General features: G+C 42.0%; 1 protein-coding gene across 1 annotated transcript in view; it reads left to right on the top strand.

The window, feature by feature from the left end:
• LOC144818412 (carnosine N-methyltransferase-like) overlaps positions 1–20,402 on the top strand; it is a 187,232-nt gene that overhangs the window by 23,775 nt on the left and 143,055 nt on the right. The window contains exons 3-4 of the mRNA XM_078675786.1: positions 2,068–2,231; positions 16,068–16,208. Of these exons, the coding sequence (XP_078531912.1) occupies positions 2,068–2,231; positions 16,068–16,208 (305 nt within the window). The remainder of the gene's footprint in view (positions 1–2,067; positions 2,232–16,067; positions 16,209–20,402) is intronic.

Below are 20,402 nucleotides of genomic sequence, written 5' to 3'. Positions count from 1 at the left end.
TTTCCTTTATCATTAGTTGTACAGTAAGTGTAGATCATGTCTTGTTCATGAATGCATTTACATTCTCTTAATTCGTTTTTGCTAGAAAAGTATTTTTTCTTAATGTAAAATGTTTTCTTAAGAAAATGCAACAACATTTAACCTGCATTGTAAAAAACAAAAAAACCTGTTATGTAGTGAAATAAATGGTCCTGGTATAATTTTCCTGAGAAACACGCTGTCTTACACTTCATAGAGTAGTGCAAGCTTCCTTCACACATACAGACCAAGTTCAGAATGTGCAGCAGCTGTACAAGCCACACACCGTGACTCTCACACCCTGTACAACATAGTCGCCTGCAGCTGTTCACGCTGCTTTTGCCTTTTAGCTCTTTAGAGACTGAATAGTAGATACTCCCAAAGTAGATAAGCAACATGACAGTGCTCAAGGAAAATGCCAAACAGTTGGATGCTGAGAGAGAACCTCAGGAAAAAGACTTTGTGTTACCACTGAACAGTCTGCATGTCAGTGATGGGGAGTCTTCTCAAGTAGTGTGTCCATATCTGCAAACAGGAGTGTTGGCAGTGCCTGCAAGAAGCACATGGCATGTTGTCCAGTCCCCAATACCTCACTAGGAATGTGCTACAACTGCTGGAAGCAAAGATTTGAGTGATGTCTAGTTCTGGAGGTAACATCTAAAGTGTTGGGCTAGTGTTTGTCATTGGGTAAGGTGTAGCTCAATGCATTTTCTTGATTATTTGTAACGGATTGCATGATATTGTTATGTTTAGTCTCCATTTCCCAACCCCGTTGTACTTTGAAGCAGTCCTGAAGATCAGTAGGAGTAAATTCTGAGGATGGATTGAAAAATTAAGTTGTACATAATGATAAAGGCACACTTGGGTAAAGCTGTGGTGCAATGCAGCCCTGATTTTCTGCCTTCCTTGAATGCCCTATATTGGTGTTACTGACTGATGTAAACATATTTTCCTTTAAGTGTATTTTTATTTTGGAAGAAAGCTTTGGTTAGCAACATCAACATTTACCAATACACTGACTACATACAACTATATTTGAAAGTCTCCTCTGCTCCAGACATCCAAAACATCAAACTTTACAAGACCCCCATGTTCAGCACCTACCCCAAGCTTAACCCCCCCCAAAACAGAATACCTGCTATTGGTCATTAACAAATAGCTACAGTTGGTCTCAACTTTCCTCAACACCCTGAACCTAGACTCATTTATACCCCACTTTCACCCAATGCCTAGTCACTCAGATTAAACCCAGATTCAGTTCTGGCTTTCAGGAGATACATCTCCACCAAAATGACCTGGTACCAGCTCTCTCTCTGTAAAAATGTAAAACTACTCTTCCGAGAAAGTGACTCTAGCCCTTCTGTTCATGGCCTCATAGTCTCAAAACTAGAAAACCAAAGCAACAAGCCTTCCCAATTTATATGCATCTAGGATCTCCAACAATATCCGCATCTCTATTGGGCTGCACCAAATCTGTTACTATTTAAGTAAGAATCCTCTCTTAAAAGAACACCACAATTAGGCAATAAATAAATAATCACCAATGAACCAGCTACTCCTCCTATCCAGGTGAAGGCGTCTTTGCTCTCCTACAGTTCTACACCACCTTTCGCATTGCTTTATGCTATGTAAATACGAAATACATACATAGCATCCCTTCAAGGCACCTACCTCTTTGTCAGCATTATTTTAAAATTAACATTGAATGAGTGTTTTCGTTCTTACTGCAGATGATTATGTGAAGCAATATGCCCAAAGGTACCTTGTTATAAAGTGCAGAAAGTTGAGCTAACTGTGTCCTTTGCTTCCTCAAAAGTAAATATTATCAAGTGTAATTGCATCTTTTATGTCTAAGACTTATTGAAACATGTATTTTAGGAAATGTTAATTTCACTTGTCCATTTCTGTTCAATACTAAGAGTAACATTGTTAATTGCAAATACTTGAATCTGGAAAAATGCCCCTCAACTTGTTCTGAGGCAGATATTGTACCTGCTGACAGGGTTTTCAACACTGGATTTTTCTGATATTTGTGTATGTTTGAAACAGGGAAACAGAAAAGTTTATCCTGCGTCCACGTTTGATATGGACAAATTAAAATCTACAATTAAACAATTTATTAGAGATTGGAGTGAAGATGGGAGGACAGAACGAGAAGCCTGCTATCAGCCAATCATTAATGAAATTATGAAGTACTTTCCCAGAGACAAATGGTAAAACCTAACTTGTATCTTTAACCACATTTTCACTTTGTAGCTCTTTAAATATGTATCGACAAAATATTGTTTTCTGTAGTCTGGTATTCTACGTGTACCGCAGAAATTGTATGAAATCGATATGGTTTCATGTTTGGGCAAAAAATCTCCTTATCAATTTTTTCTTTTGTCTGATGATGCCCATGTATTTTGTTTTTAATTTAATTGTTTTCAGGAGCTGTAAATTAATATAGCTGTGTTCTTGTTTACAAAGATTAACTTTAAAGTTCTGGGAGCTAAGCTTTGGTGTTGCTATTTGCAATTTCTTGAATGTTGAATCATAAAGTTTAGTTCCAGGTAGCACACAATAACGAAATATAAGAGATCCGCTGCTTCACCAAAAGGTCTTCTCACAACTACTGAAAATTGATTACACGGGATCTACCTACGTTTTTTTTCTATCTGCCCAAAATAATCTTCTAACACTTCCCCCTCCCCCCCTTGTAGTTATTGCATATCTCACATTTTATTTTTTAATACCAACACATTTTATTGATTTTTAGGTCTCGCCTGAGACAGGTCATTTAGTAAGTGGCTTTTATAAGTGCCACCAGAGGCTTTTGCTGGCCTACAGCTTGAGTTCAAGAGCTTGTGCACGTGCACAGTTGCCATCTGTGTTTTTATTGCTGTAATCATGTTCCTCTTCTTGCACTACCCCCATCCCATCTCCCCCTCCTGGGGTGTAGTGAACCCCTCCTTACAGCAGCTACAGCAGAGGGGAGTTTTTTTTATGGGCCTCTCATCTGCAACTTGACAGATACGAGATCATGATTAACTAAAAGAAAAAAAAGATGGGTTGCTAGAAAAGGGAGAGAAGGATGGAAGAGGGGCAAATGATGGATGAGTGGGTGAATGTATGTATGGATGGATGGATGGATGACGAGTTGGTAAAAGGATGGATGGATGGTTGGGTTAAAGGATGGATGGATGGATAAATGGGTGATGGGATAGGTGGATGAGTGGGTGAAAAGATGGGTGGCCGAGAGAATCGGTGGCTCTGTGTATGTGAGTTTAAGAATGTGTAGTTGGGTGGATGAAAGGTTGACAAAGTGAAAGGGAATTTGAGATAGATTGGTGGGTAAAATGATGGCCGAGTAAATAGAAGTCTGAATGGATAGAAGGATTTCATAGTAATTTAAAATCTGAGAGGAGGGATGTATGGCAAAGTAAATGTAAATCTGAGAGGATGGATGAATAAATGAATGGCAAAAGGAACAATTGATGGCTGAAAGGCTTTATTGATTGATGGGTAAGTCAAATGATGCATGCATGGGTGGATGGATGCGTGCCTAGATAGTCGATGGGTGAACAGATGAGTAGATGTATGGAATGGCCAGTGGATGGATGGATGGAATGGGGAAGAGATAATGGATGACAGAATGTAAAGGCGAAATGGTGGACATGAGCAGATGTAGCATGAAAGAATAATGGCTAGATGAGGTTCGAGGTCACTTACATCACATGCTTGGTGCTGTCAGAACATTGGTCAAAGTGGGGGGCATTTTAATTTTCTGGCTACTCCCTTGAATAAAAACATTAATGGTTTTTCCCTTTACTTAGCAGCAGAGTACGACTGTAAATCGCACACCATAATCTCCTCTTTTTAGAAGAACCCCACCTGCGCATCAGCACGTAGAGGATGCTCCCTAAGCAAATGGAATAAGCTGCGCAAGCACGGGCTGTGCAGAGCTTGATTTGTGTAGTATACTGGAGTGCTAGGAATAGTAATGCGAGGCTCAACTATGTCTTACATGAGATCCACACGGTACTTGAGGTACCCGGCATATGATCTTTTCAGTGACCTGTGCAGGACATGAGCTGTATAATGGGTATGAACAGTGCTGTGCATCATTCGTGTAAGGGGAAGGGATAGTGCATGAGGGAATTGTTACACAGAAGGTGTAAAGTGTATGAGCTGCCCTACAGAGGATACACGTTGAGGTTTGCCATGCCCATGGGTTGTGCAGGAGCTATGCAGAACATTAGCTGTGTGCAGTTTGGGCTTTACTTTGCATTAAGTCTGCATGGTATGACTTGGAAGAGGCAACTAAGTAAATTGCTGTGAAAGGCAAGACCTTTCTTCTTAACATCTTCAATGACAAGTCAGTGCCGGCTGTAACCACAGTACCTAAATATTTTTTCAATGGCCAGTCTTCAAGGTTTTCTAACGGATGCATTTTTGCTTGCTGGCTTCCTCAAATCCCCCATCGCCTCTGAAACAAATTAGTAGTTTCTCAGGGAAATACTATAGTGAAAGATTTGCCTCTGTTTGCAAGAGGTATGGTCGCCCACAGTTTATTGGGCTTGTCGGGGTGCTAATGTTTAAAACAAAATTGTATAACATGTCCATGGGTCAAGTGCATTAAAGTTAGGTCGAGTAGGGAATTCAAGTCAGATACATGCAACCACAGTGAGTCGGAATCTCAGCTTGCATTAGTGACATGGGTTCCAATAAAAGCAGGTGTGCAATTGTCTGCAACATTTACAAGTTGTGGCTGTGTATGGCTTCCAGAAGGTTCCTTTAATATATGCAAGTGTAGAAAGAAGAATGGAAGCAAAATTGGTGATTTTATTTTGAAAACTGACAATGTACCCCAAACATTGTGCTCCTTGAAAAAGGGATGAAAAGCGCAAAATATTTGCAGCTTAAACAAGGTTGTAGTGTGCAGAAAGCTTCAATGCAGAGTTTGAAAACATTAACTACCATCGCACCAAGGAATCATTTAATACATCAGCTTTGGTGCATGTCAATATTATAAAAATAAAATAAAGGCAAATCAACATAAAACATGCCCCCCCCTTTTAACAGAATGTGCATCCACAGACCTATTAAATTGCATGGGTGCAGCATTAGGACTTTCAGAAATTCATAAGAGTTTACATAAGTTGGCCTGGAAACGTACAACAGTTAAATGTTCCTAAACACACTCTTTACAAACATAGGGGCAGATGTATCAAGATAGCCATTTGCGATTTCTAAATAGCGATTTTTAAGGACTCGCTATTTAGAAATCGCAAAATGGCATGTATCAAAAAAATCGCTATTTTTTAGCGATTTCTTAATCTTCCTTATTTGCGAATTCGCAAATTGAGAATTCGCAATTAAGGAATAATTTCCCATTCATTCCTATGGGCCAGGAGGCCCATAGGAATGATTGTGAAGTAATTCTCAAATTGCGAATTCGCAATTTGCTAATCGCAATTTGAGAATTATTTCAAGGGTACAGGGGTGTCTCAAAGACACCCTGCTGCACCCCTGAAATGTACATGTGTGTGCATATGGCGCACATACATGCCCTATGGGCATGTGTGTGCGTCACATGCCACCTTAAAAAAATGACAAATTGTGCTTTTTTAAAAGAATTCGCAAATTACCATCAACAACAAGTTGGTGGTAATTTGCGATTTCTTAACCAAAATTCGCAAATTGAAATTGCTACATACATAGCATTTAAGGAATCGCTAACATTGCGATTCCTTAAATGCTATGGCAAAATAAGGAATCGCAATTTTTTGCGATTCCTTAAATTGCGATTTTTTTGATGCATTCAAAAACATGCAAAAAGGCCGTTTGCGATTCGCAAAGGCTGAAATTCTGCGAATTTCGGCCTTTGCGAGTCGCAAAAGGCTTGATACATCTGCCCCATAATGTATTATCCTTTTCAGGGTGCAGAGGGGGTTAGAGAGGAGTTTGTGGTGCCGTTAAACAATGTACGTTGAACACATGCACACATTTGTACTGCAATCCAGGTCTGGAAAAAGCAACTCTTTTTGCTAGTGAATACTTTTATAGGTACAAAACCAATCTTTGTGTGTTTAAGCCAAACTTGCATGTATTGATGGCTTACTTTTTGACTAGAACTAGATTGCCTACAATTTTTTGCCAAACTAGGAAAGTCTACGTATTGGATATATTGCTTGGTATATGATCACAATTCTAGCAAACCAGGGAACCAAGGTAGAGTGAGATAAAGGCAACTGTCCAAAAATGTGTACAGTGTGAGACAGGGGCAGTCTCCTTGATCCTAAATTGGTAACCGAGGCATTGGACTGCCAAGAGAATCTAAGTTTATTTACAGTAACATTTTGTGAAAATGAGTGAATGTTTACAAATATAATTGCCAGGGTAGTCTACAAGTCTCTTCCACAGACTAGAAAGAGAGCATTGATACAATTAGAGCAGTGAACTGCAATATAACGAAAGTGCGGACATATTCAGAGGCTTAGCTTGAGCAGAGCCCAATTAAACGGAGTGTGTGAATATTTAAATATTTAACATAAAATCCCAGTGTGTTGCGAGTCCTGTACAATCAGAAAGGTGGCATGAACAGAGCAAAGTAAGAATACAAACAGTGATGTAAAATAAGCCCTGGCATAATCAGAGAGGCTGCTATCCAAGCTCTTATGAGAATGCAGTCATAAATAGAAACCTCATTGTCTGGTACCAAATGAGAGAAGTAGACTTTTTTACGGGACAAGTACATTTCTTTACAGGACAAGTAGATTTCTGAAACATCTTGTCCTTTGGACAAGAAGATATTTTATAAAATTTCACACCCCTGCCACTGTGTTGCTCCATCCTGGACCAAGGCGGTCAGATGTCAGCAGCTGCTCAACTTTGGGCTGCAGAACACATATATGTCACTTTCCTAATGTGAGTTACTGGCAGGCCCTCATTTTTAGCTTATAGCCGCTTTGACCAGAACGTCTTCAAAGAAAGCGGAGCTGTGGGACACGCGTTGCAGGCGCCCGGGGTTCATGTTTCTCACATCCATCTGCCACACCTCGCAGCTCCAATAAGCCCCCCAAGAGCAGGGCTTCAAGTGGGATGAAAAAAACGGGGGGCGTGGCCTATGTAGTTAAGGACGTGGCTTAAAGATACATAAGCTAAAAATCTGTGCTTAGCATAGTGTGCCGCTCGACTTATATTTCGCGGTTTCTGTCGATGCATGCAGGTTTATGATACAACAAGTAACATTACACCTACAACAATTCAGGACTATCTGTTTTGTCAATGGTTGTTAGTTGCATATGATAAATAAGCAGTAACCATGGCTCAATGTTGCTGCTCCTGAGTTTCAAAAAGAGAAGGGAAATCCAGAGAGAAAATGACTCTTTAAAGGATTTTCCTTCCCCTACAACCCTGTCACTGCAGTCTGGAAAAAAACAGACCGTCTGTGCCAGGGCACAAAACACAGTCCGATAGAGACCAGTTTCGAGGTCTTTAAAAAACTGCTGGTTATCAGCACCGGTGAGACCCGGCCCACTTAAAGCCCTGCCCACGGGCACATTGGGTTACTTACTCTGTGAGTTACGGTTGCAGCTGCTGACATCCGTGGTGACCTGCAGGTCACAAGTTCGAAAATAGGTAAAGCAAATCATTCTGTCGAGGTCGAAAAACTGAGTATCAATAGGTTTAATAATAGTGTCATTTGTTGTAAGCAGTGCTTAGAAACGGGCGACATATAGCGCTCGCTCAACTATCCTTACGCACACTAAAAACAAAACAAAGGTACAGACTTCTTGTCTAGTCCCATCTCTCTGGCGTGCTCCTCGTCACAGGACTGCACAGCATTGCGAAGCCACATACACACTTTGTCTATTTGTCATCTTTCTCCTACTTCCTGTTCCTCGTGTATCTTTCTCCCTCTCTCCTTTCACCCTGCCTGCTTCTATCCACCTCTCTAATCTATGGCCCTTTCCCACGTATTGTTTCTCTTCCCTCTGTACCTCTTGTTCTCTCCTTCTCCATGTTTATACCAGCAGGTTTTCGCACTCCACCTAACTCCCCATCTATCTTTCTCCTCCAGTCTTCCGCGTCACTCTCTCTTCCCACTCGAGCCCACCTCCGACCCCTTCTGTCGCTCGATCTCTTCCTCCTGTTCTCTCTCCCTCTCCCTCTCCCTCTCCCTCTCCCTCTTCCTCTTCCTCCTCCCCCCCCCCCCCCCCCCCCCCCCCCCCCCCCCCCTATACTACCCCCTCTCTTCTCCTGAGGCTGTCTGTGGGGGCGCACTGCAGGTCCGGTGAACGTGCAGAGAGCAGTGCGTTGTACTTAGCGCTTATTGAATTAATTGAGAGATTTGCGCCGATTCGGACCTAATTGAAATTCTGAAGCACACAATGGAAAGCAGAGAGCCGACCTGAGGATTGAACACCCCTCCACGGACACTGCAACTGAGCCGGCATACTGCCAGGAGCTCACCAGCTACTCACGAAGCGGCCCTTGTCTTGAAGTGTATTGATGTAAGGAAACTCCTAAGTTTCCTAGGACCACGGAGGACTATAGTCCAGTCCGTTTTTTTTCTTAAAGTTCTGGAACTTGTAGTCCAGATTTATTTTATACTGCTTTCAGATTACAAGCCGAATGCGTCTATTTTACACATTGTAATAACAAATAAATCGGTGACATTGAGTTGGAATACTAATCGTGTACGTATCGAATGTATGTAAATATGTCTTGTGGCAGCCAACTGTCTAGCAATGTTATAGCAAACCTTCTGATCCGAAGGTCGTCTTAGTTCAGGACCACTGAAATTGTGCCCCCACGGGACCGAATTATGTGGCAGAGTTGACTAATTTATGTGGCAAGGAAAGGCAATTATGGGGTCTAATGCTGCACATCTTGTGACAGTATTACTTCATTATTACACAGTGGGCTTTCTGGGCAAAGGTTTCGCCTTATTAGAACCTGAGTTTGACCCCATAACAGCAATGAATAACTGAAAGACGACCAGGCAGTCAATCTTTGAGAAGGGCCGGCCACTGCGCTTGAAAACGCTGCGTTTCTCGTATCTTTTGATCCAGAAACATATTTTTATGTTGCAGAATACTGATTATTTGGTAAATGCGGTAACTCAACACTTATGTGGAAAACGGTGTTGCCGCAAAATCACAGATTTCCAGTGGCCCTCTGCTTTTGTTAAATATAGAAGGGGCCCGAGGTGTTGTGCCCTCCACTATGAAAAGTGCTGAGTGTGTGTCAAACAAGAACCCCCCCCCCCTCCCTCCAAAGTGTATGATGGCTGTGCCGTTCTGCGCGCTGTCAATGAACGGGTGCGCATTGAAATCCTAGGTTTAGTTTAGGCTTTTGGATAATTTTTATACACAAAACAAAGCACACACATCCCACACCTGCAAGTCAAGAAGTCAAGGATTTCAAAATCAAGGCTTTCAAGGTCAAGTAACACAGCTAGATTCAAATATTATTTTGTTGCAGATTTATATAGCGCTAACTCGACCCGAAGGTACTGGAGCGCTTTACATGGGCCCCAATTAAGTTACACAAGGGCAGATTAAGTGATATGCCCATAATCACAGGAAGCTGAACCGAGCCAAGGCTCGAACCTGGGTCCCCATCTCCAAAGTCGGCAGCTCTGGCCGTAGGGCCACAACCTCCCCCCCCCCAAATCTTCACTCCTGTGATGAAACGTGTGCATGTGTTGTTTGTGTACTGTACTGTGCATATGTTGAATGTATGTACTGTGCATATGTTGAATGTATGTATCAGTTGCGTTGTCTGTGTGCCAGCGGCGTAAGGGGAAATGAGGCCCCCCCCCCCTGAATGTGATGAGAGGAAACTGAGTTTTCCATAGCTCACAGAAATTCATTGGTCTTGTTCTGAAAGGAGCCCCTCCGAGAAGCTTCTGGCCCCCTGAACTGTCGGAACCTTCCCCTGCCCTTGCTCGGTAGGGGGATGGGTTACGCCCATCACTAGAGTTGTACATGCGCCCCGTGTTTTATCTTCATGTTGTGCGGGTGCCCCTGTGCCCTTATATTTGGTGACCCTGTTTGTATTAAGTGAGCTCCTGTGCTCATGTCTTTTATGTACACAATCGACACGCTTTTTTAAGATGTAGTTTGTTACCTTAATCCACTTCATTGCATCGACATTCACCGCTAGCTACCATTATGGAGGTAAATCAAATAAACCTTATTAGCCCAATTACAAATCTCCTGGGAAGGCGGCACCTAATAAGATCACTCCAAAGAATGCCTCGCGCAAGTAAAGTAAAGTAAGTATACTTGTAAAGCGCACTGTTACTCCATCTCGGAGTGTCCTGGCGCTGTATACCGCTGAGGAACCCGTCCTGCCTTTCCCTGTGAGATGGTCCCTCCTGGGCACCTCCAAGGTGAAGCCAGGCATCCCCGGCGCTGATGGGGCCGTTGTGGAGATTAAGTAAGCTATTGCCTAGAGTTGCAGAGTGGGACCCATGGTTAGCATGGGCACCTCGGCGAGAATTATCGAGTCTGCGGACATTGACCCAAGACCCTGCCGCGTCGGAAATTGAACCCTGGTCCCAGGCCCTGCTTCAGGGTCTGCCGCTTCTAACCAGTTAGCCACACTTCCCCACGTCGTAGTTACTTCAGCTTTCTCCTAACTAATGTGAACATAATTTGAAGCTAGAAATAAAGTCTGTCTTGTGTGCTCCAGGATCATTTGTGACCGACATAATCGTGTGCTTAAACTGTTAAGGTGCAGTTTAGAGAGTAATATGCTTATGCTGCTGCCCCCTTCTTCAGTGTGACTTTTGACCTCTGCTGGGCCTCTATATCCCGTAGCTTGGCCCGGCTCCTGCGGTGAACAATACACAAGCGCTCCTCTCACCGCGCCCCAGGAGTGCTGAGCCAAGGGGTCACCTGGTCCCTTATTCTCAATGAACTCCTTGTGATTAAAAACGAGGCCGCTGCTCTGATTGGAGGCTCTTTCAGCCGTCGCTGGTTAATTTGAAAACTTAGCAAGAGTGAGCAAACCAGTGGCTACTATCGGCTGTTAAGTTACCCAGAACTTTAATAAGGGTAGCGAGGGGACTGAGCACAGTAGTAGAAGGAGATGTAGGCAGAACAAAAGAAGGGGTGAGTTGGTGGGAGGGACAGCAGGCAAGCTGATGAGAGTGAAGGTGAGTGGTGAGCAGCAGTGCACAAGTCCTAAAGAAGCGCTCGCCATGACGCCGACTTTTCTCTTTGTTTGCCGTCCCACTTGGTCTGACTTGGCCGGACTGCCTGCTGGCGTAAAAGGTTTATTTTTTTTTTTTATGGGTCCATCTGTTTGGACCCATAAAGAAGATAACAAACCTTTTACACCAGCAGGAAGTCTGGGCAGTCCATCCAAGTGGGACGGCAGAAAGAGAGAAAACTGTACGTCACCACAAGCTCTTTCCCAATGGCCGGCCACCGTTTTACATAAACGGTGATGCCGGCCAATGGGATAGAGGGGCGGGGCTTAAAGCTCACTAGTGTAAGCTACCCAAGATCATAAAATCTCGCGAGCGAGACTGCACAGTCCACGCCACGAGTGCAGGTACTCGCTGTACCTGCTTGCTCCTTGGGAGTGCTGGACCTCTCCCATTAATTGGGAGAGGGGTTGGCCTAACGGCTAAGGCGCTCGACCTCGGACCTGGGGAACTGGGTTCGAGTCTCGGTAACGACGCCAAAAACCCCCTGTGATTCTGGGCAAATCACGTAATCTCCCCGTGCCTAAAAAAAAAAATAAAAAAAAAAATGAGTGTGTCCTCATGTAACGTAACTGGTGCTATGTAAAGCGCTCTGATAACTGATTCGGTTCGGTTCTAGTTCGCGCTATATAAAACTCCCCCAAAAAAAGTGTTCTGCAGCATCACTGAGAAGTGCCAGTACTCTCCCTTTCAAATTAAATAAGTGCAGGTACTCAGTACCAGACAGTACCAGCCCAATTTAAGTACTGTTGTGACGTCATTTCTCACAATGGCCTACGCCCTTACTCCATCCTACGAGGTAGACAACTCCTATTGAAAGACATACACAAATAAAACCAGCATTGGCATAGCCAATAGGTCTCGCATTTGGAACCTTTATAAGTCTTTAGTGACTCAGCACAATATCCTTGGTGCACAGGGCCATTTCTAGGTGTTTTGCCGCCCTAGGCAAGAATTGAAAAATACCGCCCCCTCCCTTTTACTACCATCACTCTCTCCCCCTGTCATCCAGACTAGAAGAATGAATGCATTAGATCACAAAATGTGCCTCGGTATGCCGCATAATTTGCATTTTTTTTACGCGTAATTCAGCCAACTCTTCGCATAATTTGGCTCCCCCTGTGGCTTAATTTCAAGTGGCTCTGAGTATAAATAGCACCAACAATCAAAGAGCATATGGCAAAACAACTGAGTAGATTAACCACTTGCTGCAGAGATCTGCAGTGTTCGCTTGTCACAAATTGAAATATTTGCTCAGTACTCACTCTTTTTTCGTTCCAAGTTAAAAAGGAGTGCCTTTGTGTTGAATAATATTGACCTATTATCTAAGCCCGAGGCACAAGTTAATTAGCGATGTATGTTTTGTAAGTGGGCATATAGAGCGCAAACGTAGCCGTAGATCATCACAGCGTGGTACAATAGTTGCCTGGGTACATTTGAGTTGTAAATCTTATAGAGCTGCCAAACTGACTCTAGAACCAGGTGGATTGAAGAGTCTCGCTATATGTATGAATTTATTCACGCCGGTCAAGCATCACACGCTTAATATCTAGCCGCCGCTGATATGTCTCGCCGCATAAATCGTGACAAACAACCCCAAAAGCTAAAGCGCAAGAGGCAGAGCACAATGTGAACTTGTTTTTATTGCAGGTTAGAAAATAAATTATGGTTATTCGTCTTTTTTCCACTATTTCCAGACCATACTTAGGCCGGAACCTGTATTTTGGGGTGAAAAAACGAACTTTAGATTGATGTGATGGAAAAAATAAGCCTCATGGCAACATATATATTTTTTTATGAGTGGCGTGCTATTAGCCATCTGTTTGCACTGCTTAAAAACAAAGGAAATTACCTGACATGGTTATTTTATTTCCTAGGCACCAGAACAGCCGATACAAACAGTATGTCCCCCACGCGCCGAGAGAGAGGGTAGTGCGACGTGCGAGACATATTCACCATCACTGGCTGCTGCATAAAGCACCGCTTGGGGACAGGCCAAAAACCATGCCCTGCGCTACAAGATTGACGACCCTAGAGACCCACACACTGGTACTGCCGCCCTGTTCCACACCGACCACTATTCTCGGGTGCGCTGCGCAGCATGTTAAAGCAGGTGCGCTTACACTCACATACAGGTGCTGCTGCCTGACCATGAGCCAAAAAAGTTGCATAGTGCAGTACAACTTTTTCTGATACAGCCCATCTCTGAATGACTTTTTGTGAATCTAGGCCCTGATTCCTTACTGCTCTTACAGATTGAGTCTCCCAATAACATGCAGTGATCTACGACATGAATTCTGGGAAGAAATTCTGTTTGACACTTTAAGAAAGAGCTTATTGTGCTGTATGTTGTGCTCCTTTCCGCTTTATCTCTGACAACCCCCTTTATCTCCACTTCTCCACGATTTTCTTTCTATTTTACTTTTCCATTTGTCACTTGGAGCTCTGCAAAGTGTTCCTTGCAAACTTAGTGATGTTATTTAAAATACAATAAATTTGTAGGTTTTCTTACTTTTTTTACGTTCACTTACATGTGTACTCTTTTCCATGTGTCTGCAAGAGAATGGTGACCTTATTTATACTGCTTTTAAAAGTTATGAAATGTGTTCCCTAAGGTTTCTTTACAATACTGAAATTATAAAAATGAAAAGAAGGATAACGTACATAAAGAACTTCACCTGCTACCTCTTTGAAATGAATGCAGACTGTTCCAGTGGGCATCATATGCATGCACAAATTAAAAAGGTTTTCCCCCTTTTGCCGCCCTTGCCCTTTTGGCGCCCTAGGCAGCCGCCTAGTCTTGCCTAATGGTAGAAACGGCCCTGTTGGTGCAACAACATGAACTGTTGCATGGCTAAACAAAAGGCGAGACCTGTTGGCTATGCCAATGCTTGTTTTATTTTGGTGACCTTTTCAGCAAGGTGATCTGTTAGTTTTAGATTGTTATAGGGTTGTGTATGTAAGATAAATCCTGCTTGATCTCCATGGATAATTTATGATAGAAACCTAGATAACCCCTCAACCAGTTACTTAATAAAATTGTTTTATTTACATTCAATAGCACTGTACAACGGATAGCACTGTACATCAGAACGAGGTACATAATTGAGGATGTCTTCCTGTTTGAGGGGGCACTACTTTATTATTTATTAAGCATTATTGGTGTTAAAGCTCAGACTTCCTGCGTCTCTAACCATTGCCGAAATAGGGAAAACAACTGCTACTGAGATGATAGGTGCACAAAACCTGGCTCTTCAAGCATAAATATGAGATTTGTTTTCTGAAACTTAGCAAAGAAAGCATTTGCCAATTTCCAGAGTGATGCTGTTCTACAGTTGATAGGTAGCAACTTGTAATGTTTTACCATCCCATTTGTAGGTCACATCTACCAAACGGCACAAGCTTTCCGGTTGCTTAAGACCAATTGTGAACTTCGCATTGCTTGACTTTAGTGACACTCATTTACTTAATACTTATTTAGTGCTTTCTTCATCTTGTTGTGTTTTTCTCCCGCGTGGGGCATAGCCTCCTTATGATCTGTTTGATTGGTTGACTTGTATCCTTCTTACTGCTGATATTGAGGGAGCTACTATTTTCTTTAATATTGAGCATTCTGAGTGTCTGTTTTCTAGCTCTCTTCTTTGTGTGCTGCTCCCCCCTTTCAACTACCTGCCACCCCCGCCCAGCTCTGTGCTGCTCACCACTCCTTCCAGCTTATCTGTATCAGGACAGCAACAGGGAAATCTTTGATGGGGTATGGCTGAAGAACAGACATTAAGAGTTGTTTTTGTTTTTTCTCATGTATTCCACACACTGCATGAAGCACACTCTTTGCACACACAGGGTTTTTATGGTGCAGTGGTCGGGGTCATCTTCTACACTCACTCAGCTGGCGTGTCAGGCAGAAGGTGGTCTTAGCATGACACTACCAGGATTACTTTAGAAGACCAAATGGCTGAATTCTGTGGAAAGTTAAGTAGGCCCTGGAAAGCCTTTCCCTTTACATTCTGACACCTCATTATTCTTTTTAAAGTCTGTTCAGAGTTTCAGGAGTGAAGAGTAATTGAAAAATAAACCAAGTAAATTCTACAAATTGGAAACCTTGTATTTAATGTACATTTTGGTATACCCTAAGATATGTTTGCTTTTCCTCCATTATTTTTTAATGCTTTTTTTTCTTTTACTGTTTTTTAAAACTATACAGACTAACATTGGCAAAGCCAACAGCTCTGCGTTCACATTTTAAAGTGAGGCATATTGGCTTTGCATGTGCTTGTTTCATGTAGACTTTTGTAGTGGCTATCTGCAGGGCAAAGCAGGGTTGGAGCTGACTAGGGTTCATACTTGTTATCTATTACATGAAATACATGATAAGCGATATATGCTGCTTTGAATTTGATTTCCTGATATGTATTCGGTGTAATTTGTGCAGAATGTCGGGTATGTACTCAAATTGATATAGCCTGAGCAGGAGGAGTCTGGCAGCAGCATTTTAAAAATGTTGTAGTTTGGTGAAATTGAGTAACGTCCTTAGAAATATTGCTTCTGCGTTATCCAATCCGGAATATGTGAGCACATTGATGGCAGTCTCTGGGTAAATTTGAGAAATAGGAACATCAGGTCAAGAATCATGTTTTTGTGACGGATGTTGCATGGGCTTCTAGAGTTTTTGTTTGGAGTCGATTGGCAGAATTAGGGATGCACCTTCGCATCAAAACAATTTATCTTCAAGGTGAAGGCTGTTCAAACATATGTACACCTGCGCCTGTTTTTATTTACTTCTGATGTGGCATTATGATTGCAAGTAAATTTAACTTTTGTTATAATTGTTACTTCGTTACAGTGACGTATCCAAAGTGGAAGTTCTGGTACCTGGAGCTGGCCTAGGTAGACTGGCGTGGGAAATTGCCAATCTTGGTTATGCTTGCCAAGGAAATGAATGGAGTTTCTTTATGCTTTTTTCCTCCAACTTTGTGCTGAACAGGTACTTTTATTAGTTCCAGATGCCTTCTCTACTTGTGATCTATGCTATATTGGTGATATTCATACTACCTAAGTAAATATTATCCGCATGGTAGTTTACATTAGAATCTGTACTCTTTCATAATTAAGCAGACTGACATTGTGTATTCCCTTAAAAAGTCTGTGCCAGGTGATTGGAGCAGAAACACAAATACCTTTATCCATGCTGTCCTGTGTTTTCTTATTTTTTTCTTTGTAAAATATATTTCCAGAATTTACATTTTCTGTGCTCTCTGGAGGCTGGACTTAAACGTGATCGTGTATTTAATACCAAAGAGTTACTTTGGGTATGTTAGTAAAGTATGAACACTTTTTCCTTATGAATGCCCGCCCTCAACTAGGATACACACTACTTTAGAAGAGCTCACCGGTCAAGAAAACCCCTGACTGGCTGTAGAATTATTACTTTCCCCATTCGTCAATGTATTTGCGCATTTTAATTTATTTGTAAAATCTAATCAAGATATATCATTAAAATATAGTGGGTTAAATGAGGACTGCATCCTCAAGAACTTTCTCCTAGCCCCTTCCATAGGTACTGAAACGTGCATATGCGATTTGATGCAATAGCAAAGGGTCCATGCTCTATAGAGGGTAAATTATTAATTTTGTTTCCTTCTTGGTCAGCCCTCAAGATCATTATTCAGAGTGGATAATTTAACAGAGCGCTTGAGCTTAATATTAATAAACTAGTTGCAGTAAATGGTTGCACCAAGTAGAAGCCAAGCAATTTCTGTACATCTTACTGGGGTAAGAATTGCTTTGAACAGAGGCGGTACTTGCATAGAGTTTTTAAGTCTCCTGTCTTTGAACCTGCCATGTGGTGACCCCACAGTAAAGGATACATAAAACCTTTTCCTCGTAATAGTATTTTGCAATTTGTATCCGATTACTAGCCAGCGGGTACAGTGCATCTCATAATTCCCCCAAATTTTTCTTTTAGCATCTTAAACTCCCCAGTCCTGCTTCACACTTGTGACCTTAGTTCTGTATCACGTCCGTGAACAGGTCAGCTTATTTTGGCCTCTTCTTTTTGCCATCTAGTAACTACTCTTGCAATCTTCAAACTCCAGTAATGTAGTCTGGGCTTGTGTGAATAATTGTGCTAATGAAATTCACGTGCTTTTATTCCATAGTGTGATGGGTGACTTACATAACATTCTTTGGACATTTCTCACCAGATCATTAATATCTCTGAGGCTTGTAACTGCACTTTTTTTGCTGCCAAAACCACATCTCTCCCTTTAAATGCAATGGATGTTTACAAACAGTCTATTTTGTTTAGTTTTTTGGTTCGTGTTGAGGACTTCTCCGGCCCTTTAAAGGCCTAGTACGAGGAAATTGCCAACGGTTGTTGAAGTTGTCCATCATGTCTTGAATATCATGATGAGGTGAAATCCTGAATGCTTTGCTCCTAGACAGAGAAACTGAGTAAAAGAACCAGAAAATTTAACAAACAAAAGGGTAAGCAAACACTGACCAGTTGGCATGTTAAAGTTTAAATGCGATAACTGCATGATAAAACATGCCATCAGGGCCTACAGTGATAAGGAAGTCAGATAGGTCTCTATCTTCACTACAATGTGGTTCAAGTAGGTTCTGATCAATGTTCCTCAGGGGCTTTTAAGCATAAGCACGAGTTGCATAGAACACTATACAAAGGAAGACACTACAATAGTGCTTGCTTCATTTGCTAAGAACTTTAACCGTCTGTACATTAACATTTAAATAAAAGAGCAAAAAAAAATGCATGTAGAAAAAAACATTTTTTGTCTGATTGGAAGAAGAATTTCACTGCTAACAGCAGAAGGTTAGCATTACATTGGCCCTTCAAAGGCGTTCAGTTGTAGCCATTGTCTGAGGATTTATTGCAAGCTTGTCTAAGTAAAACTGTATACCTTTTGCGATTGCTCTGGAAACAAATGAGTTCTGTAAATGATTTGATATGATTATTAGAATCATTGATGGGACTGCTCAACAGCCAACTCATAACTCATGGCAAATTGCAAAGATTGGAGAGAACATCACAACCTCAGAATACAAGAGTTTTTCTCTATACAGGTGTTCGGTGAAATATAATAAACCGAACCCCCAATCCAGATAACAAGCTTTGGAGAAAGCCTTAAAAAAAGGAAGCCACTCTGGGAACCTACGGATTTAAACGCTATTGCTCAAGACTGGGCTACTCTAGGTATGACATTAGCAAAACGAAATATTGCACAACGTTGGGGGTCCAGACTTAACCCTACCCTACAATGTTGCAAAGATATGGACATGGCAATGTTGGCGTAAAAGTCAGTGTATGTTCACCGAGGGTGCCCCAAAAAATGGACATAGGTTTGGGGGAGGTGGAACACCTACTGGGGAAATATCTGTGACCCCCCCCCCCTACCCCCCCCACCATTAGATGAGTCTGAGTCCGACATTAGTGAATAAGCACATTGTAGCTTATGATGCTTATTAGACGCTCTTATGGCGGTTCTATTAGTCCCACTTGTATGTCTGTATACCATAAGAAACATACTGTCATTGTAACGATGAACGAAATGTTAATAAAAATTGTTTAAAAATGGTGGGAAGCTGCAAGCCTCAAAAAATACTTGAAAGCGAATAGAATATCTAGAGGACTCTGAGCCTTACATTCCCCCCAGTTGAAACTACTAATCCCAACCCAATCGCGAAATGGGACGAAATCCTGAGGGAAGCCTCAAATAACATGATACGACAACTGATAGACATGGCTGAAGAATAACACAACAAATATAAATTTGAGGTGGATGTCCTTACATAGGAAAGTGAAGACTATTTGGGGAGAGATTACCCCCAGGAACTACGAAATATTGAATATAGTGATTGACGACTATGAAGAAGATCCAATATAATGGTAAAATAGAAAATTTCGACTTGATCAAGTGGATTACCAGCTAAGTATGGTGTATACCTTTGCCAAACAATACAGCATCACAAAAGGGGCAGCGGGTGCACCAACCAGATTATTACCGGACTCTGTATCAAGTTCTCAACAGCATCACCAGGCAACGAAATCACAGCCACAACAGCAAAAGTAGGGGTTAATTTTTTAGAAGAAGTTCTAAGACATCGCCTGGGCTTTCGGAATCAAACAACTCCATATACCAGAACTCGATCCGAAAACACCCCAAGTATTACAACGCCAAACCGCACTGTAGGAGTAACAACACGAACCAGGAGGAAACAAGAAGCAGACCCCAAAAACCAAGCAACCTAATGATCAACATATCTGGCTTTGAAAACACTTGACCTCAAAAAATGATTCTTTATCGGGGCCTTACTTTCTGTCCAACTGCTTTCTGGGATTTGACCAAGACTATGATTGACCTCTTCAAGTTCACACGCAAACTGAAATTGGCCTCGTTCTTCCATAACAACCCACCGGGGCTAAGAAAAAAATCTAGTCGTACAATAACTACCTCCCTATCGGTACAAGATTTAGAGAATTTTTCCCTGATCACTCACTGTCGAGTGACTCCGATAATGAATACATAATGCAGTTCACAGTTGCACAGGAAGTAGGCATCGAAACTAACTACCATCAATACTAATGCCAAATCACAATTCATGGCAACCCTATATCTTCTCCCCAAAATACACTAGAACAGCTTCCCACTCCCCGGTAGACCAATCATAGCAGACATCAAGTCCATCTGCTCTAAAGTAGGGGAATACATTGACTACAACCTGCAACCCTTGATGAAAGATCTCCCATCATATATACGTGATACCAAGGACATTCTTCTTGAATTGGACAACATCCTGTGGGACTCGGATTGTATACTGACAACTATTGATGTAAGCTTATACCCGTCAATCTGACATGCAGATGGCCTAAAAGTCGTAAGGAAGGCGATAGCAACCAAACAAGCACATTTCCAATGATACTTTTAATGCTATGTTTCGGTCTCACCAGTAATCTGTTCTCATTCAACTCCGAATACTACCTACAACTACAAGGAAGTGTGATGGGGCCAAATTTCCACCACCATTTGCCTGTATCTTTATGGAAGAAGTGGAACAATACTGGCTGTGGGATGAAGCTTTCTCAGAATATACCTCCCAGATTCTATACTGGAGACGTTACATTGATGATATCCTGTGTATCTGGCAAGGATCACAGGAT

Source organism: Lissotriton helveticus, chromosome 2_1 (genome assembly GCF_964261635.1).
Source record: "Lissotriton helveticus chromosome 2_1, aLisHel1.1, whole genome shotgun sequence".
NCBI classification, from domain to species: domain Eukaryota; kingdom Metazoa; phylum Chordata; class Amphibia; order Caudata; family Salamandridae; genus Lissotriton; species Lissotriton helveticus.
This window is presented reverse-complemented; position numbering and strand designations above follow the sequence as displayed.